At 26.4% G+C, this 25,849-nt stretch overlaps 1 protein-coding gene across 1 annotated transcript in view; it reads right to left on the reverse strand.

Annotated features, from left to right (window-relative positions):
- LOC132930706 (uncharacterized) overlaps positions 1-25,078 on the reverse strand; it is a 32,720-nt gene extending 7,642 nt beyond the window's left edge. Inside the window, exons 1-2 of the mRNA XM_060996720.1 lie at positions 24,877-25,078; positions 24,498-24,644 (exon numbers count right to left, since the gene is read on the reverse strand). Coding sequence (XP_060852703.1) covers positions 24,498-24,641 — 144 coding nt within the window. The 5' untranslated portion in view covers positions 24,642-24,644; positions 24,877-25,078. The remainder of the gene's footprint in view (positions 1-24,497; positions 24,645-24,876) is intronic.
- Between the last annotated feature and the right edge of the window lie 771 nt (positions 25,079-25,849).

The following is a 25,849-nucleotide window of genomic DNA, read 5'->3' on the forward strand; positions in this document are numbered from 1 at the left end:
GGATTGCGAGGAATTCATTCGATTCAGTTTTAGAGTTATAAAAACTGAAAAAAAATATCTAAATACTCGTAAACTGGAATTGTGTTTTTATTATTATGTTATGAATGGATAGAATTTTATTATTTCAATGTTGAATTAAACTCAATTGCCTATAAACATTATTAATCTATAGTTGCTTTGTGTTCGCATTAAAGCCAAGCCAAGTATAATTAGTGTTTAAATTAATGTATGGATGAAATACTTTAGTTTTGTTTGTTAATTTTTCTAAAAGGTTTCTATGTATAGTTGTAGGATAATATATCGTTAAGCGTCATCAGCGATGTTTAAGACCAGAATTTTTGAAATTCGGTGGTATCTATGTAAAAACGCTGCCGCCGACAAAATAAACACATTATTACCCTACAGCTAGGTACTAATTATGTGGGTTCACTCAGACGTATTTATCAAACACACATTAAATAGGTAGAAGCATCGATTATAATTTAATATATTGAAACGATTTGGTATGGTTGAATAAATTGTTTGTTTGGCCAATCGAGGCGCTTATAGGATCGCGAAACTAAACCGAGATCATCAGTTTAGTTATAAATGACGTCGTTTTTTAACCGTATAAATATTGTTATGTACGTCATAATGATACAACATGCAATTTATTATAGAGAAATAATATAGATTGTGGGCAGGTATAACATTATACTCCAAAAACTAATATAATTAATCATTAATTATAAATTGTATTTATATTTTAAACACTTATAATAATAAATTATGACGTGTTGGTGATTATTTAGAATAGAACATTTTACACCATCGGAAACACACATATAATATAATAATGTAGGTAGGTACCTACAATAATGCATGTTTAATTAGATGTTTCTTTTTTCATTTTTGAATATAATACAATGTAGTAGTTCTTAATATGTTTTTAACTCGACATTTTTATGAGACCGATACTGTCTGCATGGTGAAAATATACGAGTACACACGTTAGTGAAAATAAAAATATTTAGTTTATGTTTATTATACCTGCCTCCTACCTACTAATAATAATCATAAAACAATTATTTATTCTATTTATATTTTATAATCGTGATTTATACATTATCTTGTATAGAACTAACGAAGAACTAAAATTTAAAATACAACAAAAATTTTACGGTTTTTATTTGTTTTGATTTTCACGGTAATTTTTAAACCTGAATTCGAGAAACTTCTAATAATTCTTCGTTTTCTTATATTGTGTAAAAATCTGTTGCTAAGCTGTTTGGTCTGTAAAATTACGATAAAACAATAAATTTGAAAGATTATCAACGTACATTTTTATAACCATACATGACATACGGCACATTGTGGCAATTACACGTTATGCATAATACAATCGCGGTCATTCTTTAAATATTAAAACTGATTGTGCATTGAATTATTGTTTTATTCGTCGGATAATTGATAAAAACCTATTGATTTAGAGTTCCGCTTTTAATTTCACCGTAATATGTGTATGTAAATATTATACATGATATTATATTGTATATACAGGTAATATAATAGCGTAAAACCGATGCATATTTAATTGTTATTATAATATTGAAATGCTTAAATTTATATGGTCCCGTGCACAAAGAAAAGTGTTTCCCCACCCGTGGAACACCATTTATATAGTGAAACATATCGTAAACAAACACGTCGTTATTGTATATGTATATGTATATTATAATATTATATTAATAACGTCCGTCCTAAATATTATTTTCATGTCGATTTTTCGACGTGTATTTTTTCTTCTCCTATACCATATATAGCGTCATGTGTCCTGCAGTGTATTTGAGACAATACCCTGTCAAACATAACATGTTTCACATCCATTTTTCCTTTCACTAAGATCTTCAAAAACCATGTGTGTCCCATTGTTCAATACACACACACGCGCGCGCTAGATGGAAAGGAAATTGCATGATGTTACATGGATTTTCTTCTATTCAACGTAGTTTTATTTGCTTTACCCTTACGTATACGATATACATTTATATAGAGGCGTGTGTGTGTATATGTTTATAATATCGTATTGCAAGTAAAAAAAAAAATCACTTGTATACTATTTTTTTTTTTTTTTTTACGTAAGCCGATAATGCCATTAACCGAGTTCTCCGGAAATGTCAATCTATTAGCAAATGATTTGGCAATCGCTATACAAGCAGTACCTTTATGTGTATACACCTAAGTCACGCGTAATCTTGTAACACCGCGAAGATTCCGAGCAATAACAATAGTAATAGTAATAATAATTTCATTCGCACATTTATAAACACGTTAAATTCCGTCGCATTTATTTTATTATAGCTTAAAATACATCGAAAACAATTTAACTTTTACTATTTATGAAATTATAAGCAGGTAGTTAAATAGTTTCTCAACAAAATAAGATTATTAAACTTGTATTATTCATATATTAGAATGTAATTATCGTTTTATACGTCTCGTCTGGTGCCACATTTCTTTTGTAAATATTTAGCACTTCGAAAATCATTTGTTTTGTATTTATAAGTCATTTTATTCCCACATTTTAAAGTATATAGTTTGTACATTAATTCTAAATGTCTTTCTTTTGATTTATTTTTAAGTTTAGTTTTGAGAGCTGAGTCTTTAGATTGCCTATAGAAGCAACAACATATTTGTATGGATAAAATTATTCTAAATGTCTATGTAAGTACATTTTTATGAAAATTATGCTTACATTCATATAGTAACATTCATTTTAAAAATGAAATATATTGTATAGATTCTTGTTTTAAATTAAAGCTATAAAATATAAATGTTTTTTAAATTATTCTTAATGACAACATGGTGAAAAATATTTCTAAGAGAAGAACAATCATGGCCTTGTGTCTGGAAAAAAGATTTATGAGTTCATTTCCTCTTTCCTAATTGTTTTCAACTTTAGACATGTTTAACATTTAACAGTCGGTAACACAAACAAAACTGTATGATTGTTTAAAAATTGAAATAGTACTGAATAAATTTAAAGATTTTTTGTAGTTTATCAAGTTTTAATTAATTGTTGTGAACTTTTAGAAGCCGGGTTTAAAAATGTTTAATGTTAAATATACAAAAAGTATCATAAATAAATAGATAAAGCTAAAAAATCTTCTCGAGATCATGATTTAAATTTAAAATAATTTGTGAACTATAGGTATTAGTATTTCGAATAATTTAATACACATTGTGTACCGCAGAACCACACACAACTAATGTAACTTATATTGCTATAAATGATATAAAATTATAAATAAATTATTTTTTTACAGTTTTAAATTTAAAATACACATAATAAAAATTATGATTTAAAAGTCTTTTATGGTTTGTTCAAAGTTAAAAATTTATCACATTATATTAATATAAAATGTGGTAAATCCAAAATTAATATACTGAACTGCTAAAGTTCCCATTAAATCAAGTTAAGTGTTAATATTTTAATACAAATATTAAAAAAGTATTCTTGATTTTAATTATTTTTGTATGATGTTATATTTGTAAGAATATATTTACTAAATATTTTTTTATAATTAAAGAAATAATTTTTGATATCAAATTTTTGAATTCAGCACTTTGTACCTTTATAAAATATGTGTCCTTATTACATGATTTCATAAATTCTTTTATTGTGTTTAAAAAATGGATCAACAAAATTATTTTCGACTTTAAATGTAATATTATTTTTACTTTCTCTTTTACACAATAATTTATAACATTTAACATATATTTGAATACATTTAAAAACTTAATTACTAGGGAAATTATGTCACTAACATTATTTGTGTTAAACATGTAGTATTGTTGTAATCTAAAACTATATTATATTTAATAACAATGATTAATGAATAATGATTTTAAAATATTTTTAAAACTTGAAAAAGATTGATTCTATATGAGTTTATTAAGTTTATTTAATTAAAATATTTATGAACATTTTTAAAAATAGTTTATAATACGTATATTAATAGTTATTTTATTTATTTTTCAATTTTAGACACTAAGAAAAGTATATTGGTAAAATAAGTTGTAAAACTTTTTTTTTATTGCTGTGATAATATTTTATATTCTGTAGTTTCTATTAAATTATATTTTTATATTGGTACTTTGATGAAGTAATTTTTGTAATTCCAAAAATGTTTCTACAGTATGGGGAGAAAATTTTCGTCTACTAATGGTGGAAAACATTGAAGTTATCTCAGTAAATTTGATTTTAACAAAGTTCCACTCGGATTAATTTTTAAAATGAATTGACTTGTTATTGCTTTCCAATTATATAATAATTAATAAATAATAAAACAATATATTAATATTCTGTGGTGAGACAACCGTAAAAAGGCAAGTGTTCAACACCCGGTGTCTGTACCCTGCATGTTTCTTTATTTTTGCAGTCATTAATTATTTTTATACTCATCAATCATTATTTATTTATTTATTTTAATTTTAATAAAGCACGTTAGATATATTCAATAAAAAAAAAATAGATAGAAACTTGTAATTATCTGGAAATGACGATCTTTACCTATAAATATAATTTCTTCCAGTACAAAAATACAATATTTCCATCTTCTAAATACTATATGTATGGTTATGGTATGACTTGTCATTTTATAGATGTTCTTGTTATAATCAAAAAAAAAAAATCAGACAATACACAAAATAATAACTTTGCGTGTAAAACGAAACGTGGTTTATTGTTTACGATCAGTTTCAGTGGTATATTTTATAATTGCAAATTATTGTTATCACGATGACAACTGTATTTTCTATTGGTATTTAACTTAACCAGACCTATCTCAGTTTTGATATCGATTTCTATGTATTTATAATATATATATATATATATATTATTGTTTCAGGTGAAATGTGCATGTGAAAATGCAAATAATGACATGTGAATTAGAATAGCAGGAGCTGATTTAAATATGATTTTCAATATACTCATGTTATTGGTATGGCATACTGAGTTAAATTTCATACTTAAGTTATTCACATTTTTTTTTTTGCAAATTTTATGAAATTTAGTTAGTACTAGTTATAACTAATAATAATATGCATCATACTCGAACGCACGTATTATAATTATATTTTTTAAACTATCTAACAGTATATAGTTTATGACGAGTATTAGATACTTCGAATGTATATATATATACGAATAATACGGCCATATTTCTTGTTTGTTATATTATATTATATAAAAAAAAACGTGTAATTATCCAAATCTTGGAACGCATTTAGTTTTACTCCTGAAATTAATTTATTCCAAAGTATAAGATCATTTAACTATAATAGGAAACTAAATAATATTGTCGGATACTGGTTAGGCAATTTAATGTTGTACATATAAGTATACATTTTTTATATTATTTGCTATTTGAAAGAACGTTGTGCGTGTAGATTTTCGAGTGATATATGTATTTTAATTTGCTGGCATCGTTAAGTCAATGAACATAATAATCAAAAATGATTAAAACGGCGTTGTTAGGAGGACTGAATGAATTTTATAAGAGAAATTTTGTTGTGTAAAATTGGTAGTGATACCGTATCAATAAAGCGAAAATGACAGGTGAGGAAACTTGTATTACACATGCTAGCTAGTTTTATATAATTATTATATTATAGTGCATATTGAATGTTGTAGGACGTAGGTGCTTTCTGTATAATATTATCATGTTTATATTCAATCATTTCAATCATTAAATGTGAATTGTGAACTCATATGTGATTTATTGTTACTCGATTATATCATAATGATAGTAATATATATTATTTTTATATTACTCACAAGGTGTCTAGGTATCAATAGAATGTCCGATGCAAGTGAAAACTCTGTACGAAACTCTGTGGCAAAAATAATGTCTGTTGCGTTATCAAAAACGCAGTGTTTGGACAAAAAATTTTTTTTGTAATTTATTGAATTTCAATAAAATTTGCTTGTTTCCACGCGTAAGTTGATTAGTCTGTATACCATAATATACATGACATGCCGTATGGTATACCATTTTTCGACGGAAGATGGGAAAGTGTGCAAAATAGGCGTAAAATAAAAAATATGTTAATCGACGTAACAACTTATTATCCTAAGCATAATAATAATTATTAATCGAATAAGATACGACTATTTTTGGATATTTAAATATTGAAATTCAACGAAAAACTTTCGCTGTGTAATTTGTGTGGTTTCCGGCCATTTCTGAAACTTTGAAAAATGAAGTTTGACACTGTCGTGACGGCATTTAAAATGCACAGCCTAATAGCTACATAGTTGTAACGGGGGAAAATAAAATCATTGGCCGGGGATTTTTTTTTTGTTTTTCCATACCGTATCGACGTGCTACAGTGGGATGTATATCCTACTGAAGGTAGGCAATATAATATATTATTATTTGACTGCAGTGTAAGACTGTTTTTACTGGCGATTTTGACTGATGTCGTTCATGCGTGCGCTTCGAGAGCTTTACCGATGCTTTTTCGTAAATAATAAATGAATAAACAAAACGACACTGTAGGACGGAAATCCCTAAAACGACGGCTTTTTAATTGTGGTAAAATCCGTCGAACCCCTCAGGCGCTGGACACATAATATTGCGGTCGTCACTTAACCGCGTGGTGGTCGGCTGTGCTTGTAGTACGACCAGAAAGCGGAAATTATTTGCTTTCCGAGAGACAGCCAGCAATAAGTCATAATACTGTGATATGTATATATAGAGGAACGAAAACCGGCTGTGAATTGTAAACGTTTATTTATTATACGCGTTGAGAGTTTATTCGTTACGGGTCGACCGAGCACAGCTTGACGTATAAGTAAAGAAACCTCTTGGATGGAATAGCTCTTATTTTTTACCCCGCTATCAAATAAAATCGGCCGGAGTTCTATCTAAAAGGCTGTGCTATTATTGTCGTTCATACTCAAAAGTAATATTATTCACATAATCATATGCAATATATCATTACGTTCAGTGGCATATTTATTTTATGATTTTTTTTGAATGCGCAAGTTTTTAGCAAGTACCGATACAGCAATGAAAATCGGTATGATAATATAATAAAAAAGAATAACACATTTTTTATTTATCTGGGAGAATAAACCGTTGCTTACTTCTCTTGTACCACGTTTAAGAATAATATAAAATAATTTAAAATTTTTAATAATTTCAAAATTTCTTCTAAAGTAAGAAATAATAAGACGCGCTTCGAGTCTACAACAGTTTGTTTTTTTCACGAAATCGGGTGTATAATAATTAAAAATGTGATTTCAGTGTAACACGACCGGTTTCTTATTAAATAATGATTATTATTAATTTGAATTTAATATAATAATAATTATAACGGTGAACTCTTGCATAACATATTATTTTAACAAGTAATAACATTCAGGGTATTATATTATGTGTTATTACGTAAACGCGTGTAAAGACCGTTAATGTTTAAAATAATTTTAATGTTAATAATTTGCTCGCTCGTCTTGTTACATTTAAGACGCATATTATCCATATTTTATCGTTTTTCGCATTCAGATTTGTCCAGTGTATCGCTGTGGGTTTGTCGAGAGAAACAAATAATCGAAATCTTCCGACTAGCGTCGTGTATATGATGATAGAATTATCATTAATATAATTAGTTATTACGTATTCAGTAGCAGGAAGTCGCACAACGTAAAAAGTCAAATACCTAATATTATTTTTTAATGCCGGTTTGCGCTCATGTCGAGTTTACATAACTCTAGAAACCAGAACATATAAAATTTGAACACATACATAAATATACATAAATATTATGTACATAATATGTGTCGTATAACATACTGTTATGGTCAAACAGTGGGCTTGTTGCATATTCAATGTTTTATTATTATTCACTCGGCGAAAAATGGCCTTTAACCGTAAAGTGAAAAATTAGAAATAATGTTATACAGTAGTATAGTAGGAATTCGTAATAATGCTGCACGCATTAGGTTACCAATCGAGTTTCACTGGAAAAAAATTCGTTTAAACTTCTGTCCACCTTAAAAACTGCTTAATCACCTTATGGGTTGTTTTAATTTTACACTATTATAATATGGCGTGGACCCAATAACTATTACAATATTTACAAATAATTATGTAGGTACCTACCTATTACACGGATGAACATATTTTAAATTGCATTAGTTTGCACATTTTTATATAAAACATAATATAGTTACATTAGTTAAGTCAAATTACGTATAGTTATCACATCTTTATTATAATATATTATTTACCTTATCATTCTTGACAATATAATATTTTATACATATTTAATATTTATTCATTAATCATTATTACATATTATGAAATGTGTAAATGTAATAATAGTAATAATAAAAAAATACATACCTAATAACAAATTTTCTTATTCCTACATTGTATTTATTTTTAGTTTTAGGTACACTAGATGTAATTATTAATAATATGTTAATTTGTAATAAGAATTATTATAACTATAAAATTGTTCTCAGTTATTTTAATTCAGTTAGAGATTAATTGTTAATTATTTATACATTATTTTAATATGCTACCAGGTACTTAATACGTATAGAATTGGAGTGTACATCGTAAAAATATAGTTTAGAAATGTTATTTTAATGACTGAAAAAATATAAAAGAGCGAAATAAAGAAACAAAAAAATCATATGATATGCAAAAATGTTGGTTTATCATGTAGGTAGACTGGTAGAATACAATAAGAAAATTAAGCCAATTGTTCATTAAATTAATTTTGGACATCAGCGTACATCATTTCACGGATTTAAATACACGTTTATGAAGATAAATATTATTGTTTAATGTAGTGTATAATACCTAATGTATTTCTCGTTATTTAGGAAATTATTTAAAATACTATTTAGACTTTATAGTTATCGTTTACGTACCGATATCATTATATATAGTATATACTAATAAATAATGAAGAAAATCAATTCACATAATATAATAATGATAAATCATAAATGCATATTTTTTATTCGGAAATGTTGAGTGTCATTGGCCTGGACAAATCATAAAACGGACATGTAAATTACGCTCGCTTTCCGTACACTTTCCTTGACATTGTTTGCGTATACGTGTCACGTTCACGATACATTATGCATTTAGTTATAAAGGAGTTTATTATTTATCTGTAATGCAGTAATAAGATACACCCAATAGTAAGTTGATTAAGCATGAAAACAAATGAAAATGCATCTAATCGCGTGTGGATATTGAATGACGTCACATTTTCTCAACGGTAAACTAGAGAAAGTATTTCAAAAAGTTGTTCATCATTTTAAATTCTTTTAAAAACGGTTAGAGTCTTGGGATTACTACAACACTTCCTATAATAGTAATTACTTTTTAATGTCCACCTGCGCAATACGTGTACAAAAGTTATAAATGCTTACCCCTTATAATAGATCAGTATTATTTTTTTCGAGTTTTAATAAAAACCATTAAAACTAAAATAATATTATACTTAAAGGCATAAATGTTATTAATACAAATTTTAAATTATATGCTTTTTAGTTTTCAATTCGTATATGATCGAAATTTTGTACCTCCGCCTGGGAGTCAGATTAGTGTAAAATGGAGATAATTTACGAAATCATACACGCCGGTATTCACTTGACAAATAAAGAGTACATATATAATATATATATATATATATTGGCAACTTAAAGTGGTCGCTACATAAGACATAACGGTATATTATGTTTAATTTCAACGAATATGACGTACACTTATCCGTATTGAGATCGTTCGTATTATAGCAGTCGAACATCAGACAATGACGATTTCGATGGATTTTTTGAAATGCGTCGTTTGCATTGTCGTCAAAGTTGAAGTTTTATAAGATTATGTAGATTAATCGCGTGGGAGGTTGGATGGTAGACGATTATTCTTCAGCATTATCGTTTGTCTGACGAAGGGAATTGAAACATTGCGATATCGGTATACGTTTATTTTTCTACGGAATCGACGTGCTTCTTTGAATTAAATTAAAATTTTTACTATTATAACGCAATAAAAGAATACTATCAAATGGTATTGTACAAGCCAAAGTCGTTTACGTATCCGAGTTGTGCTTGCTTGCTATAATACGTAATTCACCCCATATACCGGCTAGACATAATATTACCGCGATATAGTCGTAACTCGTAAGTCGTACCAATTGATACTTCTGCGAAGCGTAGATTGACATAACTTGATTGGGTACGACCCCAGAGAATCCGACCTCAATCAACTTATGGTGACCAGCGGTGGTCAGATTAATTAGACTAGTACGGCTTTGACCGATGCTCGACTCGGTCCGTTTGTTGTTGGTGATTCCAAATGCTTGATGTCTAATTTAATGAAATTAAACATATCAACGTATGAATTTACCAACTTGATTAACTTTTTTGTATACTTTACTTGTTAAAAAAAATGTATGCACGTTGAACCGATTCATCATTTTCATTGATGCAAATACTCATACAATATAACTGTACCATGTGAGTACAATTGCCATAATAATATTGGGTAGGTAGATATACCAAAGTTTAATATAATATTCTCAATCAAGAAATGAAACAATATCAGTTTTTAATAAAATATAAGTAGTGGTTTGTTTGTGATTTATACTATATTTGAATATTTAATAAGACGTTATAGCTAATTAATAATACCATGTTAAATCAACGATAAAAAATTGCTCAAAAACACGACGCTGATATATTCAGTTTGGGAATAATATTATCGATTATTGGTAAAAATGAATTCCTCAAATAATGATTATTAATTAATTATCAGTATAAACGTAATTTTCCAATGTTCAGAATAATATGGAGTGTTGTTTGATAAAGCTGGTCTACATATCAGTATAATTAAAGACAATATGACGTGCTGTTTAAAAGTTCAACACTTGAATGAATTAACTGTGTTTTAACACACATTTTGATTAGGTATTATATTATAATACAATAATATTAACAATACATTCATAGAATAATATCAATCGATTGATTTATTTCAATTATATACAATAATTTATTTTAAAATGTTATAAGTAGTAACTCAAAATAAGTGATACTAATGTCTAACTGTGAGAAATAATTTATATTAATATTGTAATGATAATATTACTATACATATTATATTTCTTTTTAGGAATAGAAACTATAAAAGCATCCTTTGTGTATTTGATTACAATAACTTCTGAAAAGTTAAAGGGTTTGTGTATAATTGTAAGTATTTTCATAATTGAAAATACACTATTTCATATACTATCCGCGAACAAGGTTTTCATAATTTTGCATAACAAAGATCTAAGAATAGATATTATTAAACATAACACTTAAAAAAAAATAATTTAGTGTTATATTGTTTACAAACTACAAACCCATTTTATTCGTGGAATCTGTAGTAGATAAAAATAACTAAGCGTTGAAAGTTGATACAATTGAGCTATTATAAATGGTACACATAATTTTATCTGATTTGTAAATTGATAACGTCGTTGAAAAATTTAATATAATGTCTTAATTTTTTATCATTTTTATAACAGTTCAAGTTAAGAAAAAGTAGTTAGGGGAGCTTTTATATTATCATCATAAGTAAATGTTTAAAGTTCAACCATTTTTCTTCATAAGAACCAAAAAAAAAACAAATTATATTTTTAAATACTTTTTAGTGGTCGTTTTTTTTGCTCATAAAATTGTTGAAAAATAGATGAACTTAGTTAGGTACTTAATTAGTTAAAAAAAAGGTAAAAAAAAAAGATCTAATGATAAATTATTATTTCTTAAATGGTTATTAGTAATTAGAATTATTTATAAAAACTAATTACGCGGTGTTCGGTATTGATAATAATTAATTTTGCATTTATTTAAATAATATTAAAAGACAATTTTATTTCCGGTTAAGTAGTTTTTGTAGAATATATTGTGTAAACCTAATACTAAATAGTAATGAATAAATGTTTTATTTAAATATGTATAATTATTTTAAATCGTGGTTATAGAACAATATATTATTAATAGAATAATAAAATTAATTACTATAGAAAGTAAGATTTAAATAATATAAAAACACAGATATTGGATTATTATTAAATATGTGAAATTAAATAAAAATGTTTGTTTTAGAAAACGAAGATCTTTGATTTGTTTTTATTGAGACCTGTTGAGCTCATTGCCTGATAGGAATACTAATGAGTAATAATTTAGTCAAAACTGTTTTCTTTAATTTAAAACGAAAAATTTTCACATGTCTGAACCTTGGTCACGAACGCAAAACGTCGATTTGGATTTGTAAAGCGTTTTGGTGAAAGTAAAAACGTGCTACACATATATAGTATATCGGATGGTCGTTTTATAAAGTGTAAATATGCCAAAAGCAAAAACTATTGAAATAAATTTGCATCGCCATACATTATTGGACACCAAGTACATTTGTATAATCTCGTTCTTAATTTCCTTAAGAAATTTTCAAAACGCTTTCAATAGTTTTTTTTTATACATATAATTGAAAAGAAATTATAAAAATACAATTTTAAGTAAGTATATCTATTTAAACTTAAATTAGGCAATAATCGTAGTTGCGTAATATAATAATTATTTGAAATAGGATTTATTATTTTGTAGTTAATATTGTAATCATATACAACATGATTTATGTAGATAACAATACAATGCAATAATATTGTACTCGTATTTAAAATGTTTTATTTATAGTATACTTACAATTTTAGTGGCAAAATTGATAAAAACTAAAAACCTATCTATTTTAAATCACGATAAATAAAAACTAACGCTACTTATGCGGGGAAACAAAAAATAGACCTAGAAGCAAAAAAAGCAACCCACCCTTCCACGCATCACTCGTGTTCCGATAATATCTGAAAGCGATGTTAAATTATTGATTAAAATAAAATATTATCACACCAGACAAGCAATGTGAAACCTACAATTTACCCAACTCCATGAGATGAAGCAAAATATATCACTCTGGTCACATTCAACGGACATGTCGAGAAAAACTGAGGTAGTGATAAACAGACTTCGCATTGTCCATTCTCAAACATCCCACAGCTTTCTAATGAACAAAGAAGACCCGCCTAGCTGTCCTTTATGCGGAGTACAACTAAGTATCAACATATACTAACGGAATGCCTTGCGTACGAAGAATTCAGAAAAAAAGCCAATCATTCAGAGCATATCTCTATACATCACTAAGCAATTCCCAAGACGCAACGGCTACAACTCATCGTTTGCGCACATTTACCTTTTTTACAACTCGTTTGCGCAAAAATACACAACTCTATTGCGCACATATATATTGGTTACCTATGACAAAGATCACTATTGTCAGAACTCGTTTGCGCACACATTTTCCTTCTCACTTTAACAGGCTTAGGACTGTCTGTTTCAAACTTAAATTTATTTGTTATTAATTTGTTTGGTTTTATGTACAAATCGTTTTCTGCACTATGTTTAACAGTACTTCTGATTATTTCTCTCGTCATATTGTTCGATTATTATACTCTTCATGATTACGGGAGTTGGTTACTTTTATTATTTTATTTAATTTATAACATTAATTAATAACACTCGCAGGACATTTTTTATTAGTATATCTAAAATTAAAATTTCTATTCATTAAAACACGATACTCACTAAGTTTATAATTGTCAATATTAAAACATCGTTTTCCTCGCCGAGTTTCAAAAATATTAGAAATTTCTACGTCCATATTAAATAGTTTACGTCGTCCAGCACACTAGCTACAACCGTACTGAAACTGAACCATACCTACTAAAACTATCCTAAAAGTAGTTAAGAAAACCAAAAATGATATGATCTACACAATCACAATGATATAATCTACACCTATAAGATAATATTGCTATAAAGTATTTGATAATTTGTACTGCAGTACATGTGTGTGAATGTGTTGTAGTTGTGCGCAAACGAGTGATCTATTTTCAGGTGAAAAATTTTGAATGTGCGCAAACGAGTTGCAGCGGACGCAATAATACATTCAATAGTCGATTTCATCATCACTTCGAAATTAATAAATAAATAAATAAATAAAAAAACTGTATCATAAGCCCCAATGGCCTTTGCTGCTGAGGGTTACTTATAATACTAAAAAAATAATAATAATATTCGTATTAAAATCACATTTAACAATGGCATAAATCGCATAGATGTATGTATATAATCATAGAGAAATCAATATACATATACATATATTATATGTATATAATATATTTGTATATAAGTTAGGTCATAATCAATGCGGAAATGTACATAGCTTTGTAAAGCTTAACATCGCATTAGTGGTATTGAAATGAAAAACTGTATATTGTATAAAATCATCAGAATCGTGTTCATTTAAAAAAGTAGGTATATAGTGTTACGACGTTACACGAGTAGTTGATAGAGATTTTTTAATTTCCACGTGAATATAATAATGTTTAGGAGTTTCGAATAGCAAACGATTAATTGAATTCCACGTTCAGACTATTGGGAAATTTCAATTCACTTTAAAATAGTCGTGATCGAGAATATACACCCGTTTAAAACCTATTGAATCGGCTGTTAACGACAATTGCATTTATATAATTAACAACTCCTATGGTGTATCACATAGGCACTTATATCATTGATTATGCATACCTGTTATCTACCTGTAACCAATGATAATAATATAATATTCGTACATTTCGTTTTCGAGTATACCTACTACAATAGTATACAGTGTTGAACAGAACAAAACGATTACCCGCCAGCGAGTTTCATAAACATTGTCGATCGATCCAATAAATAATGACGTATTATGTTACAATTTAATTCGTACAATATACACTGCGCGGTATAGAGACTGCAACAATACCACATTATATTACAACAGTGCGTAATACACAGCATATTAATACATAACATTATAATACGTCATATGGACGAAAATCAAAATAGTACGTATATTATCCGTTATAGCGGTAACGTGCGCCACACAAATAATAGTAAAATATCGCACCCGCTATACTTGTTTACAATATGATAATAATTATATGTGTCGTTGTCATAATATAGTCGTCGGAATGTCGACACGAATAAGTCCGTTGATCGAGTACGCCTGTGGTATTGGCCCGTCGAACTATTCTATACCTATCCAATAAAACGGGCAAATAGTGTGGGCTGAAATATACCTCTATGCCTAATTGCCTGGGTTGTAATAACAGTGTCGATACGTCATGTATGGACTCGGTGTAATATTTCGATCACGTTTTTTTACCGAATTTTATTCTCGCTTCGTTCACGCCCAAATTACGCCGCGACGACAACTATATATTTTATCTACCGAGAGATTCGCCAAGCACGCTCACTCCTATAATCAATTAATTATACGTGATTTATTCAAATTTTGACTTTTTCATTTTTTTAGTATATACTATAATAGTATATAGTTATAGACTGCGTTTCCTATAACTCAGATTTGTTATGTCATTTAAACATTAACGATAAAAACTTTTTTTTTCTTTTCAAACGAGAATTGCCCTTTTTATTATGCACATTACCATTAAAAAAAAAAAAAATTTCTCAAGGATATACACTAAAATAAGATCGTTTTTATTTGAAAAAATATGGTATCGTTACAGGAAGCAGACGCTCCTTAAATAGCTTTAAAATTTTTAAAAATTAGTGTTTTTTATTTAAATATTGGTTGAATCATAATTTTGCAATATTATGTTCAGAACATCAAATTATAAAATATTTTGAATATTTTACTTTTAATGGCCTCAACATAATAACCATCCGAACAAGTATCCGAGTTTAACATACGATTCCATAATAAACTATATATTATAATATAATCATATAAATATTTTTCTATAAAATTTAGTTTTTCTAGATCTACCCGATACAACTCGTATCTTAAGGAAAACTGACACATATTTTAACTTAATTATTATTCATACTCAAATTAAGAATAAATAAATAAATAAATAATCAATACTTCAAATCAGACTCAAATAATTTACTATAACGTTATTATTACTTAAATATATATTTATTTATTTGTAGAGTAATATCAATGGACATTTTCTCTCAAATGCCCATGTCATTTTTTTCTCCTTTTATCAAATTTACTTATTGTATTATTTAATATATATTTTAATAAAAGCTATTTCAATTGTATATATTATATATATATATATATATATATCGACAAAAAAAAATTGCACTTTTAATATTATCTGTGTTTTACTAATTTTGCCTAAATATTGTAACTAGTTATGGTCTTACTAATGGTAGGTACAGATGTTATAATTACACGCCTGGTAATATTTTTCAACGTTTAATAAGTCGCTTTGTCATTATTTTAATAAGTTAATTGGTGTGAGATATATTCTTGTATTATTATAGGTGTAGATATCTGAGTACGGTATATATTATATGTTTTATTTTAAAATAAGAAAATGCTATTGATAAAATATGAACATTTTTTTTTTTAAATCTTAATAATATATTATAAAATATTCAGTGACTCACCAATCATGATCATTCTTATTTTCTTTAATAATAAAATTATCAAGAAATTATTAAGGACAGCATTTTAAAATGCTTTGATTTTTTTTATCTTAAACTTCTTTTTTTTCAAACGAGAATCATACTTTTGGGGCGTGAGCACACTTATGAAATCATCCAGTTTACTCTATAACGAGTTACTCTGTATAGAAATAATTAGTTTCATTCAATATAGAAATTAATAAATTGTAATTTAATTTTATCACCAAGTAGGTGTAAAACGGTACTTATTGTACGTATTCATGTAATTGTATACAATTTATAATCAACATAATGCTGTCCCACACATTTATTGTAAATTATAATTATAATATTTTTACCCTGTAATTTTAACGATACTCGACAACTATAATTATAATAGTCTTGCTGGAGCATTATAATAGTTTTCTCTTATTTCGTCTATATAATTATAGTTTAAATAATACACTTAAATATTTAAGACTGAACGTGTTAATTATATTGAAAGGATTTCAACTATTGTTTGTAAGTATGGAATTTTTTTTTCTTACTCTACTTAACAACTCATGAAAAGTAGTACAATTGTTACGTAATTTCCATAAGTACTTAATTTATACATGTACTTTTGTACCAGTCATCTTATCCTTTATCATCTTTATACATTAACGTAACTAATAATTTCATCTTATTAATTTCGTGTAGCAAGAATTTATTTTTTTTTTCGTTTTATAATGATATTAGTTCAAATGATGAAATAATAATATTTACGGCAAGGATAATTACAATTTTTTTAACGAATATATGTATTTAATATTTATATTATACTGTGTCATTACTCATTAATAATTTAATTCATAATTTATTACAGAATTAATTTAAATAACAAAGAATAATCATATTACTTAATATTATATTGGTGTTAGATAATATTATAACATACCTACTAACTTGTTAATTTATTAATAAATTATTGTAGTTGTTAACTTAACATTGTATTAATTGGTATTAATACCCAAGCCTATACTATAATGATATCGAATAATGCGTACTATCGAAAAGTATAATATAGGTAAATGTGAATTTTCTACCATGTTCCAGCTGAGTTTAAGAATACATAATATTTTAATTTAAATATTATAATATTATGACTGGATTTATTATTCTATTTATTAATTATTTGAACAAAATAAAAGTGATTATCTAAAAGTATATATTATGTTTAATAGTTAAACATATTAAAGAAATTAAACCATTTTTTTATATTATATTCACGCGTAATATTCTTACGGTATGATATATAATTTGATTTTTTAAGTGAATGTATATTTTTGCTAAATTTAGAGTTTTGAATATTTTCATTTAAACTCAAACTATTACTTTATATAATATAATTAAAAACAATAATGCATACTTTAATGTTCTGAATATATCTAAATTAGAACCTGAAAATAAATGTGGGAAATAAAGATTTACGCAAAAAGTTTGTAGACTGTTGCGTGCGTCTAAGTTGATGTACGGAAGAAAGTGAAAATGTTGGATTACATTGTTCATAAAATAATTTTGTAATGATTTAAACGATTAGACTCATGTGAATATTTTATACTTTGGGAAAGTGGTTAATTTTTCTTTAGTATACGGAAAGTGGCTGTATTTTATAGCTGACAGTGTGTTTTAATCTGAAAGCAAACGGTTTTATACTTTTAAGGTATCTTTTATTATAATTTCTTTTGAATACAAAATTATCTTTCTAATTATTTGTAAAATATATCAGGTGTGAATATCAGATAAAAATAATTTACGACTAAATCGTGAAGTTTGAACTTTCGGATGTACCTACGTAGGTAAACTTGTTCTTTATTCACATACGACTCATTATTTCAATATTTAAGTATCAAAATAATAAAGTTTAAATAAAAAAATAAATATTTTACTATTACCTAATATTCAAGTTTGTTTATAATTACGATACCTTACGATAATAATTATGTTACACAAATAATAACCAGCTCAACATAATATTTTATTGCAAACAACTATTTTAAGATTTTAGATTTAAATTATTTTTTTGTCTAATAATAGTTATTATATATTTTTTTAAGTATTTAATATTTAAATTCTTAATTTATAATTGCTCATCAAATTTTAAATTTGTATTGTGATTTTAATCATGAAACATTTAGTATCTTACCTAATATAAAAACGTGTAAAAAAAATTGTATTTCAATTACATATTTCTGTTAAGAATGCTGCTCAGAGTATTATATCTATATGGTACTTAACTTAAGTAATCCATTGAACCAAACTAGAAGTTATTTGAAGATAATAATCAAATCATAATAATATTAATATTCATTTAAATTTAAAATACTTTTATAACACAGTATCGAATTCACTAATAATATATGTAATAATATTTATTAAGCTTTTATAAAATTCATTAGTAATATTTTCTATGATTTATCTACTTCATAATATATAGCCATATAGGGAATTCATGACTATGATCCGTGACCCTAAGAGTTATATACCAAATAATTTCAATTCGAATCCTGTATCGTTAAGTGAATTTAAGAGCATATAACTATTTTTATAGTAAATAATTAATAGCACTGCTTGTAAAAGCCGAACAAATTCTTTGAATATTAATAACAAAATATACAATACAATGGTAGATTTTTCATTTTTATTCCCTTACAACAACTTACTTTATTGGCTTAGAGTTTTTAAACGTTTTTCTTATAATAGATAACTATTTATGTATATAATATAATGGTATTGTTGCGTACACCGTGACTTCAGTGCAGTAATAAAAGTTCAGACTAAATACTTATAAGTTGGAAATAACCATAAATTAGTGTAAGTCTAGATATCTTCAATATACTATTCCGCATGAAACTATAAAAGTGACTTAGAATACATCAATCTATTATACGATAACAATATATTCTATTAATCCGCTATTATTTTAGGATTGATTTTTCAAGGTCTTAAGGACGAATTTGGCATTCTCAATTACTATACATATTACATATTATAATAAAATGAGATCGCATCACGTTATCGGCATTTAACTATCGTGCTGTGTATTCCATTCCGAAATCAACCGACAAAATAAACATACTGATTATAAAAAAGTATTTTATTTCTAGACATACCTACTTTGTCTCACATCCTATATTATGTCATATCAGCATACAATATACATACAATATGCAAATATACGTACATATTAGATTTGACTGATTTGGAAATCGTTCATGGGTTCTATGAATATGCCGATTTCAGTGTGATAAAACACAATTGTATATTACATTTTTTTTTATAACATTTAATAAAATGTTATTACTGTCTATTCGTAAATATTTTTCAAGAACAATAATATGGATTAAATTTTCTATATATTATAAATTATAATACTATCTTGTTAGCTTGTTGAATTTAAAAATGCATCTTATAGAAATTTACAACCATAAGAAATAGCTTAATGGATTGATGATGCATTTTTTTTTATTTCTAATCCATAATCTATTATACTCGCGATATATAAAATATAAAGAAATGAACAATCTATTGATCTAGTTTTATGTAATGTAAAATATATTATACTTGTTTCAAATGCGTGAAAATTATTGTTTACATAAAATATGTAGCTAGTTGTGTATTTGTCAAGTTATTCAATTAATATAAAATCATATTGTATTATAACATTTATAACAAAATAAAATATTTATCTATAAAAAAAAAATAGTTACTATTATAGGTACTTTTTTTAAATATTATTATGTATATATTAAACATTTTAATATTTTATAATTTTGATTTACACTTTTTAATAATTTTTTCTGGTACCATAAAATAAGTAATTCCATAATTAATTTACTTCAATATTAATAACGTGAAAGTTGTATTAAATATATTTTTAACCGACTAATTAGATAAATTAAATAACTACTTTGTGCAAAACCCCATATAATTGGACAAACACAAACGATATCCGGGTACAAATTGTATTGTAAAGTTACACGTGGGAAAACTGTTCATAATGAGTTAACAAAAATTACACAATTAAAAAATATGTTTAATTTTTTTTATTAGCAGAAATGTATAACAAACGCTCTTTGGCAAGAATAGCCGGTTTTCATAACTTCTAGACAACAATACTAAATTAATAAAATCCCATACTTTTATAAAATTTAATATAAAAACAATTCGTGATTTTACGTATTGATGATAGTCAGATTATTGAAACTCAGTTATCAAGTAAAATTAACATATTGTGATATGTATAATGTATATTGTGTAATATAGGGAATATAAACTACTATATATCCGGTTAGCAAATAATATTGCCTAAACGCCCTAAACGCCAAAAATGCAGTCCAAATTCCATTCAATATTGGTTTCGATAACTGACAACTGATTAGATACAACAAATTAAACGCCTATGTTGTACTTGGACATATTTAAATTTGAATAACATATTATTATAATCACTAACATTATTGAATATTATTTACATCCGAAGTATAAAAATAAATTACAATAATTATATGCATAGTAAAAAATGACTTTGAATAAGTATACATATTATTGAATTATTTAAAACTTGGTTTAACAGTTAAAACGAAAATTGAGTTTAAATGTATGTAAATTATTAAGACACTTTAACTTCATAATAACTTTTAAAAACAATTTAAAAAAAAAACATCATGTCTAGAGTCTACGGTGATTATCCTTATTCTATTACTGAATCGGTTGTTAACATTTTCGTCACCTGACTCAAAACGATGTAAAATAATGAAAAAAACTGTCTTACGAAAATACGAAATTATGCAGGTCATCCCTCGGGATACAGTCATACTCTACACGAACTCAATTGTTTTTGCTGGTGAAAAGTACATTTATATATGTCGTTGCATTTTATACCTACTTGCAAGATAACACATTTTGAATTATTCCAATTTTAAAAATAAAATAAATACGACTTCTTGTATTATTTATTAATATTATTATTGAGCTCAATAAAGTGCTGTATTTTTTCTTTTTTTTTTTTAACAATTTACAATATAAATATTATAAATAATAACATAAACCTATAAATAATTATAATATATAATATATATCAAATATAGGACATATCTCATCGCATCTGTCTAACTTGAAATTTTCCAGTCTAAATGAGTACCAATCATTTTTTTCTAACACATAATAATTAGTAATTATTGAAAAAATAATTTATAATACATTTTAAACTATACAAGTTTTCCTTCTTTTGTAGCGTACATAATAAGTAAATAATTCAAAAATGTCAAATCAATGATTTTGTCCCTCGAATACTCGAGTAACTATTTTACATACGTTCACATTGTTTATTCCGTTTATAAAATACCCACGTAAAAATATATCTCATTCGGTCATATTGTCGTGGTAAATAAAAAAAACCTGTAATTTGCAGAGATTCAGTTACGTTCATTTTGATGCACAGAAAATAATTGCATTCAGGAAACGAGTCAAAGTTGAGCTCGATTATAATATTATATTACATTATAGTGTATAAATGAATCTTTTTTTTAAAAATATTTTAAATTCAATATTCTAAAAAAAACCTGGTTTTTTTTCTAATTTATTGAATATTATATTTTAGTGCATTTGAATTTTCAATTTGCATAACTACATATCGTTAATTACTATCCATCAAGCATCGGATAATAAAATGGATAAAATATATAAATACCCCTTAAAAATTAAAGAATGCAACACAACTAGCATAGTACCTAATTTATTATCAAAATTATCATTATTTATAATGATTAAATGTGATTATTAATACTTTTAAATAAGTATTAAAAACGAATTTGCCCATAGTTTGCTTTGTATTATCTACGATTTAAGATCGTATTAAAAATAATAATATTGTTGTACGAAAATTATAATTTATCGACCATATCATTATGTTTTAGGTAGCAGTGTTTGCTACGTAGGAAACGTAACTCGTAATTATTCACTTAAACGATGTGGTAAGGAAACTTATTATACACGTACATGTGTAATTTCGATTACAAAACGGTTACAATTTTTATGTTATACAATTCTATGGTATATCGATTTGGCCATCAAATTTTGTCTTTTGTTCTAAGGCCATAATTTTTGACCATCCTAAATTCACCCTGTACTATTTTAATAAAGGATTAACACAATTTATATAAATATATTATGTATTTGTGTGTGTGCATCGACCTTTTCGTAAATAAATACAATTAGTATTTTACCTACCTGCAACACTAATTCACATTGTAACCAATTAGTAAAGTAAAAAATAAAAATTCAAAAAGATTCTAAAACAAAAAGAAAGAAAAGAAATTTACCCAACAGTAATTATTAAGTCATCAACGATTATTTTTTTAAACATTTTTATTAAGCTATTGTTTAAAAAAACACAATAAACGTCCACACTGCATATGTGTATACATTTAATATTACCATTTTTCATAATATTGTAAAAAGCTGATAAATCAACAGTTCATCACGTCTTATGGTTGTGTAATGTATACATAACATTATCCTAAGCTATACATTAAATACGTTTCATCAACACTTGAAGATTTGAAAAAGTCAAAAATATTGTGATGGCAACAATTAATCATATTTTTTTTTTTTTTTAAGTGTGTTGGTATTATACACAACAAACATAACAAAAAAATAAAACTAAATAATGTGATCATATCGATGAAAATTCACTAACAGTTTTTTTTTAAATAACATTTAATTATTTAAACATTTTTAATATTAAATAAGCTCCAAGTTTGCATACATTGCATTGATAGTTAAACGTTAAACAAAGTATTACATTAAACTATATTATTATTGATTAATGTCAATATAATAATATAAAAAGTAATGATGAATAAATAATTAATGTAGTGTAAATTGTTTAAAACAATATTACTATATGAATTGCATAGTTGTGAATATAATACGTATAAAATAAAATCTGTCAAATTCGTTGTTTGAGTTACACATTTCTTTTTATATAATATCAAAATATGTGATAAATATAATAAATTATCATAAAATGCCTTGAATTGATGGTTTATACGAAATGATTAAAATATTGAATTGAATTTTAAAAATTGTTTACTTTTTTTAATGAAATAATTATTTGATGTTTTCTACTAATTTTGTATTTTATCCAAATATAATTTTAAGTACACATAAAATATTAGACTTTATTTTTAACTGCATAAACATTGTTATATGTATTATTTTATTATATTATATCATTTTTATATGGAATATAAAATAAATATTTTACAAATACCACTTATATAATTAAAAATTAAAAATGATATATTTTTTTTTTTTTATAAAATTATACTTATGAATTGATTTTTTTTTCAATAGGTATTATTTCGTATTAGTTCTTAACATACTTTTTTTTAAACAAGCCATTTATATCAAAACTAATTGCACGTGAACACCGTCATTAACAACTTTTAAAATCACATAACATTTTTTTTGTTATTTTATTTTACGCAGAATAAAGCATATCATATAAAATTTCTTACAAATATATCGTAAAATTATTGTAGCAGATAAAATTTCAGAAAAAAACAAGTCATAATATAATAATATGTACATTCTACCTATATGTATCTATTTTAAAGAAAGTTTTGGTAAATACGAAAAAATGTTTATATATATAAGAGTACACAGATAAAATACGTTGTATAACGTTACTATTTTTGTTATTATTAGATGATTATTTTACTGTAAATAATGTTGGTATTTTTAAAACCTGAATTTTTATACTGTTATGTCTATTAATAATAGACACTTTACAAACATCAGTTACAAAGAACCATTACATATTATGTTGCTTATCGATCAGTATATATTTTTTTACTCCAAAAGGTAAAACATAATAATTACTTACGTCCGTCAGCAGTTCTTTCAATCTAGTCAACCGGTCGTCGTTTCCCCGGGTGGGTAGGTATCTAGCCTCTGCCATCATGTACGGGGCGACGACCACAGCGGCCACGAATCCGACGAGAAATAACACGGAAAATTTACTTGCCATCGTCTAGAAGAAGAAGAAAAAAAAATTAATAAGATTTAATAATTAATTTTTTTTGTTTGTTTGTTTATTAACAAGTGCACAGGATTGGGAATAATTATTATCGTAAGCGCAAGAGAGTTTTATTCGGTTTGAGGATATTATGGACTGGCGGTGATGGTTTGCACGGTCATCATTATACAACAATCACACCACTGCAACGTATTATTAAATCATTACACGATTTCCGATAGCCTACCTTTGTATAGCAGCGAGAGAAAACCAAATCGTAAAAATATATATTATATATAATATATTTGTCGTCGGCTATATAAATATTATTGTCTTCTATAGGTACAACCACGAGCGCCGACTGACCGTGCGATCGGAAGAGTTCGAGTCGCGAGCTTCGGGTGCAGATTTTTATAGTGACGGCCGCCGTGTGCTCCACGGGGTTGCGAGTGGGTGTACGATAAGGTCTGCGATGAATGAACGGTGCTCCGATGTCACGTGCTTTAACGGCCAATGCGGGCCGTGAGTCATACCCCGTAAGCGCCACACCCCCACGACGGGGTCGTATGCGACCAGCGCCGGCCAAGCCGTATCGCCACCACCGTTACATGTATATTAAATATATATATATATATATATATGTGTGTGTTTATAATATGGCGTGTGTATATTGTACAGTCGACTTATTATGTTATATATATATATTATAATGTATATATATTGTATAAGTTGTGCAAACGCTCCCAATTTGCCCACTGATACTGTTTTCTCGTTTTTATCGCGTCTCGTAAGTCGATAAAATATGTGGCGGCGTTGTTATTCTGGTGTGCCCTACAACCCCTACCCACGACTCCACACACACACACACACACACACACACACACACACACACACACACACACACACACACACACACGTATTTTGATTGTCTCCGCCTCGAAAAGACGTTCATTCATGGTCCGAAACGAGTCCGCCACACGCGAAATAATACTCTATCGTACGATATTGATATTATTATTATTATTATTATTATTACTACTTCTATTATTATTATTATATGTGTTGTAGTAGATCTGCTGCGCTTTGTCGTCCTCGTCGTTTTCGCTAAACATCGACAGATCGTTTCTATAATATGTGATATAATGGAAACCTACCCCACTAACATTAAACAACATCACAGTTTTGAGAAATATTGAGTAGGCATTATATTCCGTATCGGC

The sequence above is a fragment of the Rhopalosiphum padi genome, chromosome 4 (genome assembly GCF_020882245.1).
Source record: "Rhopalosiphum padi isolate XX-2018 chromosome 4, ASM2088224v1, whole genome shotgun sequence".
NCBI lineage: Eukaryota > Metazoa > Arthropoda > Insecta > Hemiptera > Aphididae > Rhopalosiphum > Rhopalosiphum padi.